A 21,518-nucleotide genomic window follows, 5' to 3' on the forward strand; every position below is an offset into this window, starting at 1 on the left:
GTGACGTTCAGCGGGATCACGTGAGGAAGATGACGAAGAAGCTCCTCTGCAGCGAAGAGCAGTTTTTTATTATTAAATACCATGTCTACATTTTATATATTTATATTTAATACGATTATATTATAAAGTAACTATTTTTCATTTCATTTCATTACAATTTTTTTATTATGGAATATTTTATTTTCTTAAATTCTGTTTTAATCTCTTAATTATTATTAAATGACATTTATTTCATATTGAACTTTTCAGTATTTACTTTGAATTACTAATAATTCAAAGTAAAAGTAATAAATATGTAAATACATCACATATGAAACAAAACTAAAACTATATGGTCCTTATAAAACATTTTCACTGCCAAGCAAACCAGTTATCTCACTCTTCCTCCCTATTAATTGTTCTATTTGTTGTTGTGAGCATGCTTTCCTTAATACAATGTACAGAGTACAAGACAAACAGGTGTAAGGAAAAAAATACTTGTGATAATTACATTGCACACTGATTATTAAATTTCTCTACAAATTCTACTTACTTATATTTTGAAGTAAAGCTATTTTTTGTACATATATAGAGACAAAACTTTCCTTCTGCTGCTCAACTGAAGATAGTCTGCAACTGTGTTAATTCAATTTAAACAAGTAAAATACAGCACAAGGTCATTTAAATCAATGGCTGCTTAAAACCAATGCATTTTAAACAGTTTAAAGAGTTAGTGTGGGAAATCATACCAGTACATCGAACATTAAATTACTACTGATAGCTAGTTATCTTAGTTAAGCAATAAGACTGGGCACAGGGGGAAACAGCTAGCCTTAATCTTTTGACAACACCTTTGAAAAGATACATTTTAAACTTTTTAATTCATTAATTTTCTTAAAAGTGAAGTTAAATCTCCAGATGCAAATATACAATGTACATTACATTTTTTATTCTTTGTCATTATGAATTGTGCAGAAGTGTTTAGAGATGAGGTGCAAGCGGTACAAATTAAAATATAGAAAAATCGAATATTTTATTGGCATTCACAGAGTAGGAAAGAGTGGCAATCACAGTAAGGCGGAACATTTATAAAACAACCACACACCATCCAGTTGTGGCCTTTTCTCCCTTATAAAAGCCATTGATGTTTATGATAAAATGGGTTATTTACACATCTGTGACGGGGCAGCATTCAGAGATTCTAATGATCTACAGGACAAAAAGAACTGCATTTAATAAACAATCCGAAAAAGAAATTACTTTGGTTAGTAAGAAAGGATCAGCAAAATCGATTTGAACATAAAGAGAGACTACAGGGAACAAGTGGTGCACTGAAGGTTTAACTGATTTTAAGATGCATGGATGTATGTAAAGCATTATCATCACACATCCTGACAATCATTTACTCTTCCTCTTCCTGAGGACAGCGAGAATACTTCTGCTGATTCCCTGATTTTTCATTAATTACAAATAAAAAAATCCAGGTCAATCCATGTTCATACTAATATTTAGTACTTCAGCAAACAGCAGCTTTGTGTAAAGGTCTCCTAAATATGGGGTAAGAGTTTGGTCTGACCCCATCGCCAGACAAGTACATCAAGATTGGATGATTCTGCAAAACCACTGATTACATTCAATGACACTTTCTTTTTTGTCACTTGGAAAGCAAATTACTGTTATAGTGTGTTCAGACAAGACAACAAGAACACAATTCTTTTCAAGAATTTTAACTATTTTAGCTTTTCTTATTATTGATGGAGTCCATCATTCCCACACTGGATTTAAATGACTTTCCTGTGCAGGAGGAACTCAGAAGAACCAAAGAAGCATGCAATCAGTGTAAGTGAATGTAACTGTATCTAACTGATTTCAGCCTTATTGCTAGCAAAGTAATGTATTTGTCAGCACTGCAAGATATTATTAATCATACATGCATCTACAAAAAAAAAAAAAGGTGATTAAAGACGTTTTCCACTTTGGCATTGAACATAAATTGTGAAGTGCTGAATCATCCAAAACTGATGTCATTCCTAAGGCATTGGATAGGTTGATTGTACCAGTGAGGTAAAGAGCTGAAACAGCTGAGCAGCTCAACTGAGCTGTTAAATGAGTAACACTGATAAAATTCAGTCCCTTGTAGAAATTAAATCTGGAGGCTCTAACAATTAATGACCTTTTTACTCGTCTGGACTAAACCATAAGTATATGTTCATCAAGTAACTTAATAATTCATCTTTTTTGCCTGTGCCATCCTAGGAGGCAGTGGCGTATCCTAGCAACTAAGTGTGTTAAATTAATCAAAAATGTGGTTAAACGTGCTTTTGAACAATGGTTCAAATACAAAGGAGTTTCTGTTGCACTTATCGTTGGAGAAATTAACATCAGTTTGTTCACCGGCTGAGATCCCGTTTCCAGAAACGTTCTGGAGCTTCTTAGGACTTTGCAGCGTGGAAGCGCTCCATCAGAGAGAAGGGGGAAAGCAGACCACAAAAAACGGCTCGGTATTTAAAAAGGTAGTACCCTCACAATAAAGGTAAACAGTTGTAAGTCCTGTTGGCTGTGAGGAGTGTAACTAGGCAGAGGCAGGGCAGCTGGGACTCAGGATTTGGTCTGTATCTGCCCATGGAGTGCCTCGGCCTGAGCTTTCAGGCTTCGAAACTCCACCTGGATGAAATCAGTCAAGGTCTTCCTCATTTCCAGCTGGAGGGAATATTTAAAGGAAGAAATTGTTGTAATAATACTTTCTTTCAAAGATAACCTCAAGTGACCCCAACAACACAAATAATTGGCAATTATTTTGACATTCATTACTTTTTACACTTCAATTTACAATAAAAGTTCAAAATAAAATGCAACAACCTCAATGTCTTTGGGGTTTGGATGGTTGGCTGGACAACAGGACATCACTTTTTCACCGTTTTGTTTTTATGTTTCGTAGTGAAAACCACTAACGAAAAAATGCAGAATGCAAAACCTCATAGTGGAAGTTTTTATCAAAATGATAAAACCTAAATATTTAACTATCTGTAGAAATCTGTTGGGCTTAAATGGTGTGTCTGTACCAGAACTGCAGCCTTACTCAACCTAAATGCATAAATTGTGTCCATAAGAAATCCATTATGTCCTCACCTGGCTCTTGTTTTCAGCTCGAAGGGATTCAACAAGTTCTTTGACACTGAAAGGTTTCCCCACCAGGACTGTGATTTTCTGGAAGCAAAGCAGCAGTTAAAACTACAGCCACGCACTGGAAACAAAAATGAATGATGGAAAAAACACATAAACACAATATTCTAGTGTTAGATTTAAGTGGTTCTACCTTCCCAGTCCGAGGAATGTAGGGCGTCACATTTGGCAAAACGTCGCTCAAGCCTGAGACAAAAGCAGAACATGTAGAAGACGGCTACTTTAGTTTTCATTTAAAGCAGCCAGCATTTTGTTTTCCACGAAAAGACGCACATTTTTAATGTATGTACTTTAAACTCTATGTAGCTCTCAGCTTCAAACCCCCTGGTTCCAGCAGTGGCGTTTTTTAAGTACCAGACATTACATTATTAAAGAAGGCGCAATCATTTTACTTAGTTCTTGTCAATTTGTTTTTCCGGTAAATGTTTTGGGCTCTAGAGACTATTTGGGGACAACAGGATGGTGGAACAGTTGTGTGGGATTGGAACATGCCTCCCAGTGACTGTAATGTGTAAATCTGACTGAGCAATGCCACAAGATTTATTTCTCTTTCTTTAAATTTGGACATATGTCTCTAATTGACAACAATAAAAAGCAACTTTTAGATCTGTCAGCCAAGAACAGAAAGTCTCCAATATCTGCCAAGGCTGCAGATGGTAGGTCAGAATCAACAGCATGAATACATGGAGACAACCAAGTTTGAGTCAACAGTCCAGAGTATTGCTGCTGATCATCATGTGCATCCCTTTGTAGCCACAGTGTATCATCTTCTAATGGCTGCTTCCAGAGGGATAACTCTGCATGCTACAAAGTAGTAATAGTTTGAAACAGGTTCCCTAATCATGAATTCAGTGAATGTTGAACGACCTCCTCTGCCTCCAGATCTGAAGCCAGTGGAAGACCTATGTGACGTGGTACAATTTGAGATACGCAGGGTGAATGTGCATCTGGCAAATCTGATGTGATCAGTCATGTAAACCTGGAGCAGAATCTTCCTTACTCCAAAGGCTGTTTTGAAGGCAAAATGACCAGGATGACCAGGATTAGTGTGGAGCTCCTCATTAAGTTCTCACCGAGTGTATGTGGTGGGAACTGTTGATAGCGAGTTACTCACCAACATGCCAGAGCGGCAGGATAACTGGATTAAGGGAGCACTCTGCTATCAGCCGACCGACGCCTAAAACACAAATGAGAAATGTTATCTCACTGAGCACCTCAACTACAATCACTTCATCGCTGACAATTACAAAGAGTCATTATACAGACAACTCACAAACCTACACGGTACACTCTTACTGTAGGTGGTCAACAGGTGTCATTACAGCGACACAAACACTCAAAATCATGCGTTCAACTCACCCCATTTTAAGCGTATGAATTCCTCAGTCATGTTGACTTTGCCTGTTAATTGAGAAAAGAACGGCTTATAAAAAAAAAAAAAAAAAAAGAGAGGGGAAAACAACTGTAACAATACAATGTGAGGAGGAGGGTTAGCATACCTTCTGGAAAAATGTGCACCCATTCTCCTCTGTTCAGTTTCTCCAGAATAAAATCCATTCCTTTCTGGTAAACACCATCGCCTGAACAAATCTCATTGTGTGAGTCGTTCGTTCAACAGACTAGAAGAAAAAGGTGGAGGCAAAGAGATGCTCACCTCTGCAGACGGGAACACACTTTCCACGGCTGAAGAATCTGGAGTAGAGCTCTTTTGTGAAGCAAATGTCAGATGCTGTTGGGGTCCTATTGCAAGTAAATAAACTATAATCGAGCTAACCGATATAAATGAGTGACTGGGATGAGGAATGATACAACTCACCACCGCATCTTGTTGAAGGTCCACAGCTGTCTAAGATTCAATACACCTGTCACACACAGGAAGTATTAATATTAATTTAACTACATGAAACAACAGTTTCAGTTTCAGATTGCGCATCTGTTCTTACCCCAGATATGTGGGTCGTCCATACAGGACTGGTGGTTGGACAGAGTGATGAGGGGGGTGTCAGAGGGCCTCTGATCAATCAGGTTCCATAAAACCTTGTGGTTGTGGACTGTCAGGGAGTTCATGTACTCTGAAGATGGAGAGATGACAAAAATGAGTGAGCAGAACATCTCTGTGTTAGTTCAGCAAAAAAAAATATTACGTGTGTATGCACTGTATATATATATATACACACACAAGTACAACTTACTGGTCCAGAAGTAGGAATAGGAGCCCACCATGCCCATGATCAGTGTGCTGGAGATCCTCCATGCCAGAGCAGGGCACTGTGGGAACGGCCATTTGACCTCCAGGGGCATCGCAGCACTCGACAGACACTACATCCACACATACACTAACCTGACACAAACACAGAGCCAAAGAAATAGTAAACAATGGATGTTATATTAAAGGAACACTGGAGTTTGTACACTTCAAATGTATAAAACAGAAAACATGTGCGAGCATTTGTAGTATAGGAAATTAGTTTTTAGAGCTGGATTCCAGCTGAGGACTGAAATTATGTCTCGGATAAATTTTGACATTTATTTTTAAATCATTTAATGTGTCTTTTGAAAGCCTCTTCAGGTTGCTGTATGAAGCAATAACCTAAGCTAGTGTAAACTAAGCAAAGATAGTGACAGATCCAATTTTAAATTCAATTTCCATTTTATTTATATAGTGTCAATAACAATTTAATTGGTGTCCACTTTACAGAACCCAGAGACTGAAAACCCCAGAGCAAGCACTAAGATGAAGGTGGCGATCCAAAAAACCCAATTTTAACAGGAAAAATCCATGAGCAGGACCCAGCTCATATAAGGGGACATATCTCCTTGAGGCCAGCCAGACAGAGAGACAGAAAACAAGGGATGTGGGACAGAAGAGACTGGAGGACATGAGGAGAAGAGAGCATCAGGAGTGACCAGAATTTATCTGGATACAGCATACATGCAGCAGGTATTATACATGTACAAATGTAAGATTCGGGCATCACCAGCTGTGGGAGATTTTACTGAAAGCCGTTACATTTTAGGAGTGTAGGAATTAAAAGTCAGGACATTTTGTCAAAAACGTAATCAAATCACTACAGAACTCGGTTACATGTATAGCACCTGTACAGCAAACACTTGAAAACTGTATCAGTCTGTAATTGCCATACCCCCATTTATCAGATGATAAGCTGACAAAACACTACTTAGTCTACTTAGTCAAAAGCGACTGTCTGTAAAGAGTCGTTTTCAGTCATACTGTCTTGCTTCCAAGTCTCTAGTGGTGAATTTACATTTCTCTTAGACATTTGAGGGGTTAGTGAGGTCGAGTCCGCTCAGGTCAAAATATTCTGGGCTCTGTACAACAGCTAGCTTAGCCAGCTAGCTTAGCCAGCTAACCACTTGCCAAAGTTTACAGACACTATGTGAGACGCGATAAATACGCCAACAAATAAGCTAGCTCTGTAGATATAAGTTCATAAACTGTAAAATAACAAATCAAAGCATGGGCTTCTGTCTCGGCTAAGGTTATACAGTGGATACAATCACATATTCATTCAAAACCTATTGCCTATTTACACATCACTGACACTCTGTAACTTAAATTAGCCAACAAACGGCCTTTTCGCTTTTAAATATACAAATAAGATGTAGAGCATCTTTGCATATATTACATCTAAACACGTTAAAACTCACTGAGTGCAAAAAAACCCATCACAAGATCAAAGATTTATCTCACCTTTCTTCTCCTGACAGCCTGGTGGTTCACCGACACCGGAAGAGACCGTACGCGCACCGAATTGTGGGTATTGTAGTTTTCAAGAATTAGACGTTTTAACGTGATAGTTTTTCATATTTGTAACTTGTGGTGGGCGTCCCTTTGGCTTTAAACGTATTCTCTCGGACTAGGGCTTCATGAATAATGACAGCGGAGGTCACATACTGTTAAACCGCGTTGAATATAGTAACACCACCCGCTTCCGGGTTGAGAAACTCGGATCTATGGGTAACGGATGCTGTGAAGTAGGCCAAAGGTCACACGGCTCTAGTGTGTTGACCTCCTGATACTCTTTAACCTAGGCATACACGAATGAATAAAAAAAATAAAAAAAATAGGAAAATAAATAAATATAATGACAAAAAAATTGAACAGAAGATATCTATGCCGTTATCAGAGCATACAGAAACCTAAAATTAAGTTATTATTTGCTAGAGAATATTTTCTCTGTAAAATATCCTTTATGTGCTGGCAGCTTGCAGTTCTCTGTGCTGCGTGTTCAGGAATGTGACACAAATATAATGCCATAGACTGGATGGTGAATATGATTATTTATGTAAAACAGAAAAATACCAAATCTCCCATTTGTTCTTTCACTGTATTTACAACAAAATAATCATTTTGTGATGGAGAGGAATAAACAAATGGCCCAAGGCTCAAACTGAACAAGTCACATTTGTCGCATATCCCCCCAAACTAGTCACATGTATGATTGTATCATGATTTTTTATTTTTTGCAGACTGTCTATATCTAGTTTTGTTTGTTGTCAAAGCTTCTGCTCCACCCTTTCCAGTGTTTGCATTTTTTCCACTCCCAATTTATTCTGCCTCAGCTTGAGCACTTTTGATACCTCACTAAAAGGCTCAAGATCTATATTATTCAGATTATTTTATTGAACATTCACCATGTAAACATAATATCTTAAAGTACTAAAACCAGCATACCGACTCAGGAAATCTAAGAAATACAGGTCCTCAAGGTTTGATGGAAATCACCTCAAGATCCTGACTATTTTAGACCACAGAGAGGTAATTAAGCACTGATGTAAACAGCTGACACAGTATTTTATACAGCAAATTGAAAACATTTTATTGAAATACTCATTCACAGATCTTATAAAACACACACTGTCCAAACATATTTATTTACCTTCAGATAAATGAATATACTGTAATTTTGGAAGTGTCAGATTAAACCATGTAAAACTAAAGCGAGTTAAACGATCTTATGTGACATTTTACAAACATCACAGTTTCCGATTCTTAAATAGTGACCAGACTCACACCCTTCCACGTCCCTCCAAAGAAAACTATATATATAGAATACTGAATAAATAAACTGTACGTATAAATCATACATTCATAAATGTGCATTAAAAGGGCACAGCTTTTCACAAAGTGAGTGTAAAATCTTGATTACGAAGGATGAGAATTAAAAAAATTAATTTGTAAAATTAAATGTAAAAGTACACTTAAGAATACAATAATCATTTACATTCCACATTCCTGAGATGTGACTCGAGAGAAACAATTCACTCACAAGACTGTTTGAGGTACGGAGAAGCTCTGCTGTAACTCAGCACAGAGTTTTGCTTAAGAGAGAAGCTGCTGTCACTATCTCTTCATAACAAACTAACTATTTCACCAGCTGGGTGCGAGAGTGTTCAGTCCCTTTAATGCCACCTCAAACCCCAGAAAACAGGCCTAAGAGAGAGAGGAAGACAAGTTATGATGTACTGTATATATATGTACAAATAGAGATATTAGTTTATATTTATTATTTAGGCATTACCGCGTTGGCCGGGAAGGCTCTTAGAAAGACAGCATTGAATCCCTTATAGAGGCCTTTAGGTCCTTCTTCTCGAAGCAGCGATCTCAGGACGTCGACCAGACCCCTGTACTTCCCATCTGCAGCTAAACCCACACACGCACACAGAAGGTAAAGGGGAGCAATCTTCTTTGTTAGTGACTGGCTTTATAAGTGAACATTTTTCTAACATGAGATGTAGCAGAGGTGTGATGATTTTAGTTTTGATTTGTGTAGCTTTATATTAATATATCAAGGGCTAGATGTTAATTGGACAGATGCTTTGCAGAGAAGACAATTAATGGATTATTAGGGTTTTTTTTTTTAACTTGGTGTAGCGTTCCGTTTTTTTCTTTGATTGATTAAACAAACATGTTAATTAGGAATGTGAATGTTAAAATTCTGTGACGAGTGACTTAAAGGATTACGATTAGCAATGACTAATCCCAGTTTAAATCCATTTAACAATTACGGTGTCAGTTTATCTGCTCTGTGCAGGAACTAGAGGTCAAGTAAGACAGTTAGCTCCTGAAAAAAGTTGTCCTTTTCACATATTGTTTTGCCAATATTAGGCACCTGTAAGCCTGCTTTCAGGAGTCACCTGAATTTTGTTCAAAGGATGTAGGAACCAGGCAGTGAGGTCACTGTGAGAACAGGATCTCTGGAACGGAGCAAACCACTGTAGCCTTTAAATACTAGGCTGACTTAATTTCCTATTTTTGATTCCAAGACATGTTGAATTGTTTCTGGTGGTGGCAGCAGGATCAAATCTAGCATGGTGGAAAGTGAAAAGCAGCCCTTCCTCATTAACAACCACGTGTGCTGTTAACTCAAACAGCAAAAAACAAAGACTGAACACTAAAGTACAGAGGATACAACGGAGCTAAGCAGAATAGAGTAGTAATTTAGTCTTTCTGTAAAGTAATTAGTAATGGAAATATCTTTTATATATGATTGCTATGATGTTTTTTCTTGTTTAACTGATGTTTAACTTTCCCAACACAGTGTGTCAGTTAGTGGAAGAGCTGATAGACACAGTGTTAGGACAGTTGTTTCTCCACTGCCAGCCTTGTCAGCTGTCGAGCTAAATCAGCTGTTTAGCAGCATAACTCAAAAAATTAAAAAAAAAAAATGTTTACGCTTGAGTGGTGATGACGAAAATTTCAGATACATTACTGTCTGCTGTTATTGCAGCATAATACACGGAGTACAGCAGTGATTCTAAATATAGATTTTTTTTCCTGTCCCTTTCTGTCTTCTATAAATCTCAATACATAGCTTTGCATGGACCTCAGGTCTAACCTGTCTGGAAGTTGGATTTGAGGACGTCTGGAGGAAGAGCGATCGTCCAGTTTAATATTCCCGCTACTCCACCAGCTAGGATGATGTTGGGAGTGCTGAGCTGAGAAACACTGACACACAGAAAGAAAGTGAAAAGTAAAAATTACAATATCTCAAAAATATTGGCTCTCAAAGTCTCTGCTGTCACCATGGCAACTGACCTTTGACCCTCAGGAGTCAGGAGGTTTTTCAGGCATTCATATGTCAGGAAGTACAGACCGTTAGAAGGCACATCTGAGACAGAAAGAAGCGCAAACATGTGAGGTTGTAAATCCGTTTTGGATTCAAAAACCACACCTATGAACAAAATCAGTCTTTTTGCTCCCTCTGCTGGAAGTTGCATTACATGTCTTAATCCCTGCCGTACACATGTAGATATTGCACATACACAGTTAAGTGTACCTCTGATAAGAGTCAGTAGAGTCCCTTTGTAGACACTGCGGATCCCCTGCTCCTTATAGAGCCTGGCTGCACAGTCAAATGGACCTGCATACTTAGACCCTCCACTGCTAGACTGCACCTGGAAAGCACACATTTCGAAACTAATCTTGACCTCATACACTTAAAGATAAACATACAACGAAGCAGTACTTTTATACTTTTATGTATTCCTCTTGTCTTTGTTTGGGCTTTGTCCAGTGCTGGAAATAGAAGTATGACATGCTAATCTACTTTATACTTTCACTCATCTAATTTTCAGAGTGGAATACTTTTTATTCCAACGCAAATGAATTGCAAATTTTTGTAAAGCTCATATTTTTGTAAAAATATATTGTTTGTTTGCATGTTTACACACACAAACGCACACACAAATCAGACCTTACCTGCAGTAAACATTTGATCCTTTCACCTGGAGCCACAATCACAGTAGTGAAGACTCCTGCCAGACAGCCAGACAGGAATAATTGAATCTTTCTAAATAGAACAGCATAGAACAGATTTCAGTACACAATAACTATCAAACAGCACAGAGAAACATCATCATCAGGATACAGTTGCTTATTTCCACATTCACAGCAACAATGTCATTCATTTGGAGGGGTATAAATCCAATATTCTCCCTCTCTTTTCTACACATACTACAATCCAGGGTGGCCTTATTGCTGCCAAGAAGCAAGCATCAAGGATGTGGAATACGGTCCACACCCTGACCCTAACCCATTGATTCAACGCTAATCCACGTGATCCAGTGCAACTTAAGTGTACAGTCCATATGCCTTTGGCTAGTCAAAGTGATCTCTCTGACCAGCTCATTTTTCACACGGTAAAAGTTACAGACCGAATGTCGACTTGGTGTGTTGTGGCAACCCTGTGCACCTCTGCACAGGGTTGTGGATGTGGACACAGGCCCAATGAAAAAGCCTTAAGTCAACTGGATAACCGATATTCGGCGCTGAGCATTATGCCAGTAGTAGATTAAAACAGTAACAGGCTGTAAAACCAAAACAATGAGCTGAATGATTCTAAAACACCCCACGGACCTGAGAAAAACTGCAGAGTTGTGGGATAACATCACCATGAGTTTTAAATAGTTCATTAATGCACTGCTGATGTAAAAGAATAAGGGCAGATTTATTAAAAAAACAAGCTATGTTAAACATTTTCCATAAATTACTACGATATTTCTGCATAAACAAAAACCAGCATTAGCGCATTAGCACACACTTCATGTTATAGTGCTTGTACGTTTAGTGTTGATGAGGTGGATGGAAAATACAGAATGTAACAGATGACAAATAAACACAGTATGCTGCCAGAGAGGTGGAAGAGGAACAGGTGAATTCTGCTCTCTTAGCTGAACGTGATATGAAAACTTTTTCAGAGGTGAGACAGAGGCTGCGAGTCGCTTCCAGCACGTGCAACACCGATATAGACGGAGAGGCAGAAGGGGACACATGACAGGAGCTGACAGTGGGGACGGTGGGTGTCTGGGTAACATGAGAAAAGGGGGTGTGAAGGGGGTGTGCTGCTGCAAATGAGCGAATGGCAGGGGAGGAGAGGCAGGCGGGCATATATATGGTTATATATAGAGCTGTGTTCCAGGTATTGCAAACACACTGGAGAGAAAACACTCTCACGAACAATGTGTGGGAGTGTACTGCAATCATCTAGGGGACATTCTGGCATGTCGTCACTGCAACAAGTCACTGTTTGATGGTTAGGAATGGGTTAGTTCAAGTTGGATACACAGTGTGAATGTCATATGGATAGGACTGGGACATGACCGAAAGATTGCCATGTCTCTTAGCTCTTTTTTCTGACTATTCAACTTTCTAGCATGACTGTCACTTCCTGCCGTCAGATGGGCTTGTGTTCATTGTGTTCATGAGCAAAGTCCATATGAGAGCCTCTTGTTCACAGTCTCGTAAGTGGAAGTTTTTGATAAGTCTAGAAGTTGTTACTTGATTACTGATGTTTTCAGAAATGATGGAGGTGGACAGTGAGTTACTATATTGTAATAAGTCATATTGATTTTCTAGTAATTTTCTTATATATGTGAAAAAATGCTGACATTCCCAACAGCGTCATTCTTTCATAACTCCTTTGCAAGCTACCCAGTCATAGCTTGCAAAACAGTTATCCTTGGTGGCTCCTAAACACCAACAGTTGCTTAGTACTGGTGTTTTCATGACTGTCTGTTTGAGAGCATGCAACAGCTTATATTCTCATTTGATTGGTTTATATGCCTCCAGGGCCCATATTTACGCTACATTTAGTATGCTACGTAAGTCTTGCACATTTCAGCTTTGGAAGCTTAGAAATGGACTATGTGAAAGAGGGTCCAAAGGTATAGAAAGAGAAAAGTTTATGTGTGTGAGTACTTATATTACTCATGTTGTGAGGTCATAAATCAATGTACACAGTCACGTTGTGCAGATGCTTTGCTCAGAGATTAAAATCAAGTCCCCATAATCTAAATGTCTCGTTTTAGGCTTAAGTTAATGTAGTGCCAAGGAAATTAATGTAAGTCATTCCAGCGTCCTCCGAAGTATTGGAAAAACAGCTGTGTGTGTGTGTTTTACTAACGTTAGTGGTTTGTCAGGATTCGTCTGCAGGAGTTGTTTTCCCAGACCGAAGCCAAAGAAGCTTATGGCCATCATGGGAGCCACGCCTGCCAGGGGAGCCCCCATCCCTTTATAGAGTCCGAGGATGCCCTGGACACACACACACACATAGGGGAAAGATGAAAGCATCAACACAGTGTGAACTTCCTTATAAGACATGAAAGACACAGAAATGTTCTCCACATGAGCTTCAACCGCAGATCTACTGTTGCTTTTCTTCTGTGATCGTTTAATGCCAATACTTCATTAACTACGCATTTAATTAAGTAGCGTGTGTGTTCACCTCTTTGGCTACAGTCTTGCGGAAGCAGTCGTACGTTCCTGTGTAGATCACATACTGAGCAGCTTTGGGTTGTGTCTGCAGTCTCACCTGAAGCACACAGATTGATTAGAAAGAAGGATAAACACAGATACACAAAGACACTGATCATGCAGTTTGAAAAGGGTGGATTGTTGAGACAAACACAAGATAGGGGAGACACCCATCGATGCCGCTGCTACTGGTCACTGATAAAAACACAAGCTGGCTGCATCCTGTCTCTGACAGTTACTGTGTGTGCCACACTTAGATAAACAGTCTCACATTATGAACAATCAATAGCTTAACAACAGTGTCACGCATAAACTGAAACACTGTTGAAATTAAGTTCCATTAAGAGGAAAGACTACAATTTTTAAAGGAATGAACAATAAATTATTTATTAGATTTTCACAACAACTTGGACAATTATTTTCTGATAAATGCTATTTTTAAAGACTTTTTTGTTATTTGACCTTTTTTTAAAGTAATATTTTTATCTTTACTTGTCATTTATTAGATTTTAGTTAATTTGTATTCACTTCTTATGTTAAGTCATTATTGTGTCATTGTTTTATGTTTTATTTCACAATTTTGACTTTATTTTATCATTTTAACACACACACACACACAGACACACACACACACACACATACACACACACACATATATATATATATGTCTTAAACATAACTTTTGATCTCATAAATTTTGTTTTTATCTCATAGTTTGGATTCTTTGACAAACTATATGACAGTTTTTTAATAATCCAAAAACAAAACAAAAACATTCATCTTTTATTGGAGATAAAATCTGAACTCTTCTGTTTAAAAATACCAATACTTGTGCAGCATTGCTGCCACAGTGTCCATTCTTCCATCTCCTTGTAGCTGTCTCATGACCTCTGTGACGTTTTAAGCTGATTTATCAATAATCTCCTCCACACCTACACGATTACTGACTTTTCCTGTCTGAAGCAAAAACAGAACAAAGCCTCTCAGCACGGCATAAAACAAGAAGTAGTGGTTATGGGATGATTCGGGGATGTTCTTTACGATTTTGATAAACCTGTGTTAAAGTACAGGTCGACCTGCAGCACAGATGGACCACACAGTCTGGACTGTTATTCACCTTGATGGTGTCCAGAGGGTGTCCGGCCAGCAGCAGACAGGCTCCACCGGCTCCTCCAGCCACGAAGTTCTTGAGCGGAGAAACTCTTGCTTCTTCGCCCATCCTGTCCCCGCATGGTCAGAGCAGACAGCCGGGCCGTAGTCCACCTCTCACAGCTCAGACAGTCTGCGCGCACTGGACCCGTGTCACGGTGAGGGGAGGAGTGAGACACTCAGCTGTCGGTCTGCCAAGCTGGACTTTGCTTCAGACAGCTGAGCGGAAATGAAAACTACTTTTCCTGTTAACACTTACTCTACACATGCACATTCAACTCGACAAAACACCACTAAACTCATGTTTTACTCATAAAACACTCAAAAGTATGTGTCTATGCTATTCTATAGCTACAATAACTATCTACCGTGTAGAACAAAGAAACGGCGACATCTGGTGGTAGAAATGAAAAACTTTTTTAAATTAGTGGTTGGGGGGAGTAAATAAACGTCAAAAACTGTGTAGAACGCACATTCTACATATTAATATACTGTTTTATTATCAAAAAAATAAAATAAAATAAACAATACTGGAAACTGGACTGGGTCAGTGCCTGGTTTCAGCTTTATCTAAATTTTCTTGTAGTATCATTCATTAGGGGAAGAAAAGAGGATCAAAACAAATTTACACAATTTTCAGGTCAGTATCCGGTCGTTACAGACTCTAGTCATGTGAAAAACCACCACCACCCACATATGTTTTAAATACAAACTTAAACTCCCCAGCAGTCATTTACACCTGAAGAGGCTGCTTGGATGGTTGGTGAAATGTCTTCAAGAAAACTCAAACAAGACAAATTAATTTGTTTTACCTTTGATTTATATATACCATGACCTGGATGACTGAGGACCTTCACAGACAGATCTATTTTAGTACTTTGTTTATTTGCAAGTATTGGCGTCACATGTGACACTGTGGAGGAAATGTACTAGTAAGTAAAACTCCTTTAGTATAGAGTAAATGCACAAAAGTATATTCAGACAAAAGCACTCAATACAGAAAAATGGCCCCTGATATAATAAAATGATATCATTAGATCAATATAGTAATTTACAGTAATTTATTATACTAATTTACAGCTTTTCTAATTTAGCAAATACTTTAACAGCAGGTTAAAAGTGATGAACTGCAAAATTCACACAGCCAATGAGTATATTTGTTTTGTATAACTTGATGATGATTATTGTGCTACCTATGCTGCTGGGTGGATTCATTTATGACTAAGCTTTTCCGCGCTTCATGAACTTTGCAATTAAAATCTTATATTTGCATTTACTCAAAGTGGAGTAAATGTACATACTTTTCACACTGACTGTGGTCCAGGAGGAATGAACTGGAATGAGCTGCAATGAGTCATTTATCAATCATTTATAAATCATCTATAAGAACACTTGGGTTGCCAGGTTAATAAACGCCTGCATGAAACTTTACTTTAACAATATTTATAAAAAAACGTCCCTCTCACCCTCTTGGGGGTGGTATCTGCATCATTCTCTCAAGCTTGGGTCCTCTACCAGAGGCCTGGGAGTTTGAGGGTTCTGCGCAGTATCTTAGCTGTTCCTAGGACTGCACTGAGGCTTCTGATGTTGTTCCTGCCTGGGATCTGTTGGAGCCACTCCCCAAGTTTGGGGGTCACTTCCCCGAGTGCTCCTACTACCACGGGGACCATGCTCGCCTTGACCTTCCACATCTGCTCCAGCAGTTCTTTCAACCCTTGGTACTTTTCAACCTTTTCGTGTTCCTTCTTTGTGATGTTGGCATCAGCTGGTATCGCCACATCTATCACCACCGCCTTCTTCTGCTCTTTGTCTACCACCACTATGTCCGGTTGGTTAACCAGGAGCTGTTTGTCAGTCTGGAAGCTGAATTCCCACAGAACCTTGGCCCTGTTGTTCTCTGCCAAATTCTGTGGTGCGGCCCATTGGGATTTGGGTACTTCTATTCCATACTGGGTACAGATGTTCCTGTACACTATTCCAGCCACTTGATTGTGCCTCTCCATGTACGCTGACCTAGCATCTTACACCCTGCTACTATGTGCTGGACTGTCTCAGGGGCATCTTTGCACAGTCTCCACCTTGGGTCTTATAATTTACTCAGGATACACCTCCAATAGGCTTAAGACTTACCTTACATTTACCAATTACCTTTGATAAGACCGTTCTTGACACTGTTATCAGTACTTTCAACACAGAACAAAACGAAGAAGAAAAAATGCAGCATGTGTCATGGAAGCATTAATGAGCCAGGTAATATTAAAGGGAACTGGCCAGTTCAAATGATTAAATATGAAAAAAAAAATCCTAAACTTTAAAGTTGATAAACCAATTTAAAAATTAATAAAATAATCAATAAATCTCACTGAAAAAAGGTTTAATAATGGCATCATTGCTACTTTCCACTTCAAATTATTAGGCAAGTTGCACTTTTGAGGATTAGTTTTATTATTTAACAACAACAGTGCTCTTGGTCAGTTCAAAATGTTAATAAACTTCCAGTTCAAATGTTTGAACTGGAATTTAAAATGAACAGACGATGGGTTAGAATAACCTGAGGGGGGCAGTAATGAGACATTATTTATTTATATCTTCCGTAAAACCTTAAAGAAGAAGAAAAATAAATTAGCGCATGCATTTTACGTCATCAGCAGTCGCCTGAAATCCTAGTCGCGGGAGTTCGACAGTTTAGAAAATCACCAAGGCGTTTGCATTTAAGCAAAGTGAGTTATTATTTTAGTTTGACTGCTTGTTTATATCTCTGGTGGTGAGACTGCTGCCTGCTGAGATGGAGAAGTGGATGTTAAATGTTAGGACTGTTAGCTAGTTAGCTAATGCTGTCTGTCTAGCCAGCGTTAGTCTTGTCACTTCCGCGTCATTATGTTTTGTTGATGTGATGCGTTTTCCTCGTTTAAAGTCATATGAAGCACTCTGACATTCTTTCTCTTCCGTTTTACTATGTTTATCAGCGGTGTGTCGCCATGACGCAGAGCCAGAGGCTATCAAACGCACATAGCTCCTCTCAGAGCAGAGTAAGTATCCTACAATATAAACATGTGGCGATTGTATGCTGTCTAATTTTAGGGTGCCATCCCCTTAGCTTTTGATTCATGTGCACATGCAGCGTGTATTGTTGTGAACGGCACCAATTTGAAAATAGGAAAACTTATGAGGAAAAGTAAATGAACACATTTCTTATAATACTCCACTCTCCAATGGACGTGAATGACAAGTAGCAGTATCATTCACTGTTTCAGATTTTTGGAAAGAAAGTTGAATTTTACTACCATGATCCTGTTTATACCACAACCAAACAGATCCAAAAACCATCTTAACTATCTCAAATGAAGAATTTGAGAGAGAATTTATGGACATATATTTTAGTGATTAGTCAAAAACGTTATTTATTTGTTTTGGTATGGTGTTCAGCTGATCTGCAACCAGTTTAGTAAATGCTAGTAACCCAGAAAGCCTCCACCCATATAATTCAGCTATAGTTGTAGCTGCATACCGGTTTGTATCTGGTCTTCAGCCCCACCCACCTCCATATCAATTACTTTTTTCACAAGCCAGTCAGTTACGTTATAGCTTGTTTGTGTTGTGTCGATTTGAGAATGACTTCAGCTTATATTTCTTCACATAGAGGCAACAGAGCACTTTGACTGCGCAGGAAGAGGATGATGATGATGGAACTTTCACTCAGCCAAGTATGTCACAGGTTCAGAGAGGCCTAGAGAAACTCACGTCTGCACAGGTTGACCAAAAGGTAATCAAATGGCTTACACATAGTGTTGTATGAAAAGATTGAAAAGCTTATTTCGTTTTATAAATGAATTCTTTCACAGACCTCTGTCTGTCTCGCAGGCTGCTGAGGTGGTGCAGTACTTCTTGGTGAAGGACCACAAGAAGATTCCTGTACGACGAGCAGGTACAGCTGTGTAATGACAGACATGCATGTTCACTAAATGACTCTGTGCAGAGCATTCACTACTGGTTTTAATCCACTGAACTTTAATATGAAATATAAGAAGTAAGTAGTCTTGATGAACAGAGAAAAGATGTGAAATGATATAAACATGTACAATGCAACGACAAACTGGAAAAGCAGGCACAAATGAAAGAGGTAAAATAGACTTTTGAAATATATAAATCTGTATCAAATCATGAATCAGAACAACAGGGGATACCAGTCATCTAATCATGACACATTTTCAAACTAACATATTAGGGGTTTTCTTGTCCTAAGTAAGCTTTGGTCTCAATTGCTCAAAATCGGACCTTGTCTTGTAATTAATTTGTTATGTTTTTTTTCATAATTAGAAAGCAACGAGAAATGAATGGCGTAATGACACTTTCTCTTCTTTCTTTTTCCAGACATTGTGAAACATGTTTTGAAAGAGTACAGAAACATCTACCCTGAGATCTTAAAGAGGGCAACACGAACGTTTGACCAGGTTTGTTTGAGTCCGAGAGGATCAATGTCAGCACTGACATCGAATGGCAACTTTCTAATGTCAAAGAATTATCACATTAAAATAAAGAAACAGTTACACAGTCACAGTCTATGTCTTTTCCAATTTTTCAACCAGGTGTTCGGGCTGAAACTGGTTGAAATTGACCACAGAAGTCACACGTATATACTTGTCAATAATTTGGAGAAAGTTGAATCGCCGATCAGGTAAATATACTCTACATATGTGATTTTCATTTTGGTGTAACTCTTATTACTACTATTGCATTGATACATGACAGTATTCATATAAACTGTATTTATTTTTAACACATTCTGACCAAAATCTTTGTTTTCTTTGGAGTGTAGTACCCCCACCAATTCAAAGATGGGTCTGCTGTTTGTCATCCTGAGTGTTATTTTCATGAAAAGAGGTGCAGTCAGAGAAAGTGAGTGTCAGCTTTCATCTATCTATGCCTCTTTTCAAGTCGGAAATGATTACACATAGTCCAATTACTATATTCCCACTTTCCTCCAACAATATTTGTTTTTGTTTTTAGACCTTATCTGGAATACTCTGAAGAAACTCCGTGTTGACCCAGGGTAAGGCAAGAATTTTAATATTAGTTTAAAATTTCGATTTGTTCTCTGCTATGACAACATCAAATCTCCCCAGAGAGAAACACGAGGAGTTTGGCGATGTGAAGAAGGTGGTCACAGACGAGTTTGTACGTCAGAGGTAAGAATTAACATATGCCATGTCAGGTCAGTTAACTAGAGGCCTGTATTTACATTGCAAGAAACCACCAAGACGTTCACAGTAGTAACTTTAAGTTGATAACCTGTAGTATTTCTCCCCAACCCATTTAAAAAAGGGATCGGGTTACTTCATTGATAGCTGGAGTACTGTAAACGATGTGATAGTGCACCTCCCCCACCACTGAAAATGTGGGCATTACCAGGTTAACTGGTTCTGAGGTCCTGCAGTCAGATGGTGGCTGACTCCAGTAACTGACTGCATGTGAGATATGAGATGTGTCTTTAGGAGGTCAGCGGTTCAAGCCTGTCTGAGATCATTGAATTGTACTGGTGTGTTCAGAGCCACTGTCTGTCAGACCATAGACTCTGGTTTATACCACACCACAGAGCAACAAGAGAGAGGATGAAACTGGACCACAGCAGCAGAGTGGCTGGATCCCCACTCTCTCCAAACATTAAACATTATTATGTGCCGCTTCATGTCTCATTGATTTTGGTTTATTACAGCATCATCACATTTCAACACTTAAAACACAGTCAGGATGGGTTTTACTTGACAACAAGTCATTGAAAATGTTGCAGAGCCACTGACTGCTGTCTATCCAGTGTGTGTTAATGTTAAGATGGAATATGAAATACTAGGGTTGCAACAAATTATATATATTTTTTGTCAATATATTAAAATATGGAATTGGATGATTTCCACTGTTAATGCAAACTGATCCCATATTTTAAAAATGTACCAGGAATTTTTAACATTTCTGACGCTATGGGGATATTACTGTCCTCTGCAGGGTAAAATTATGTAGTGTAACTGCACTTCTTGCAGAATTGCTGTCCCTTTATTTCTTTTAGATGCTATAATTTGATTAACTGCTAATTAATCTCTCCATTAATGTTAATATGCTTACTGCGTGCAGGTACCTGGAGTACGTGCGAATCCCTCACACAGAGCCAATAGAGCATGAATTTCGCTGGGGTCAACGTGCTGACATGGAAGTGTCAAAAGCCAAAATCCTTGAGTTCATTGGTCAAGTAAGTATCTTGTTTAGAGACCTGTTGTTCTTAAATTTAGTCCAACTGAATATTTATAACTAATATCATTGTTTGTCTCATTGTTTGATCTCAGCTTTATGGACAGGACCCTCAGAGCTGGAGTCATCAGTACAGAGAAGCTCACTCAACCCCCAATTCAAACCAACCCAGCAGCAGCAGTCAGAGATAACTGCACTACTGTCAGTTTCTTTAGCCTTAAACGTCCAGTGTGCAGGATTCAGGGGCATCTAGTGGTGAGGTGCAAACTGCAGCCAGCTAAGCCAGTGTTTAGTTAGTCTGTACTGTTACGAACTCCACTGAAAGGTAAAATAGATACAACAATTTGTAGTTACAGGTGATGGATACATTTCTGCAAGTAAATCTCCTCTAATTCTGCACACTGTTCTTTTAAACATTTACAATGAAAGAGAAGCTTTTTTTTTTTTGCCAAATTGTTCATAAATTGAACATTGTACAGATTTTGAACCTCATTCATTCTTAATTTTAGTTTTGTAAGCAGGTAAAACATTACACAAGAAGTCAGCGGTTTTATTTTTATTGCCTTCACATTAAGGTAACAGTTAACTTGTTCATAAAATAAAATATTTTCTAACAGATCCAACAGCAGTGATTGCATTGACTGACATGGTCTCCAGTAATTTCTCCCTAGCGATCTCATTGCTGTTGCAC

General features: G+C 38.5%; 3 protein-coding genes across 3 annotated transcripts; 1 reads left to right on the forward strand and 2 right to left on the reverse strand.

The window, feature by feature from the left end:
• Positions 1-339: 339 nt before the first annotated feature.
• On the reverse strand, positions 340-6,857 carry tafazzin (tafazzin, phospholipid-lysophospholipid transacylase). Its single transcript, XM_084553665.1, has 10 exons — positions 5,355-6,857; positions 5,106-5,234; positions 4,979-5,024; positions 4,817-4,902; positions 4,662-4,742; positions 4,522-4,563; positions 4,277-4,339; positions 3,296-3,348; positions 3,109-3,186; positions 340-2,679 (listed from the first exon to the last, which is right to left on the reverse strand). The coding sequence occupies exons 1-10, from the start codon at positions 5,461-5,463 to the stop codon at positions 2,578-2,580; spliced, it is 789 nt and encodes a 262-aa protein (XP_084409791.1). The 5' UTR covers positions 5,464-6,857; the 3' UTR covers positions 340-2,577.
• A 935-nt stretch (positions 6,858-7,792) lies between these two features.
• On the reverse strand, positions 7,793-14,709 carry LOC311494574 (mitochondrial carnitine/acylcarnitine carrier protein). The gene is made up of 9 exons (XM_084553672.1): positions 14,556-14,709; positions 13,410-13,496; positions 13,089-13,216; positions 10,886-10,976; positions 10,464-10,581; positions 10,223-10,295; positions 10,023-10,132; positions 8,706-8,827; positions 7,793-8,617 (listed from the first exon to the last, which is right to left on the reverse strand). Exons 1-9 carry the CDS (start codon positions 14,655-14,657, stop codon positions 8,555-8,557), a joined length of 894 nt encoding a protein of 297 aa, XP_084409798.1. The 5' UTR covers positions 14,658-14,709; the 3' UTR covers positions 7,793-8,554.
• Positions 14,710-17,238: 2,529 nt separating this feature from the next.
• ndnl2 (necdin-like 2) lies at positions 17,239-21,445 on the forward strand. Its single transcript, XM_084553776.1, has 11 exons — positions 17,239-17,307; positions 17,554-17,616; positions 18,228-18,350; positions 18,449-18,512; positions 18,959-19,038; positions 19,174-19,262; positions 19,404-19,483; positions 19,595-19,637; positions 19,711-19,773; positions 20,714-20,828; positions 20,923-21,445. Exons 2-11 carry the CDS (start codon positions 17,566-17,568, stop codon positions 21,016-21,018), a joined length of 804 nt encoding a protein of 267 aa, XP_084409902.1. The 5' UTR covers positions 17,239-17,307; positions 17,554-17,565; the 3' UTR covers positions 21,019-21,445.
• The last annotated feature ends 73 nt before the right edge of the window (positions 21,446-21,518 follow it).

The sequence above is a fragment of the Chelon labrosus genome (genome assembly GCF_963514085.1).
Source record: "Chelon labrosus genome assembly, chromosome: 10".
Classification (NCBI taxonomy): Eukaryota; Metazoa; Chordata; class Actinopteri; order Mugiliformes; family Mugilidae; genus Chelon; species Chelon labrosus.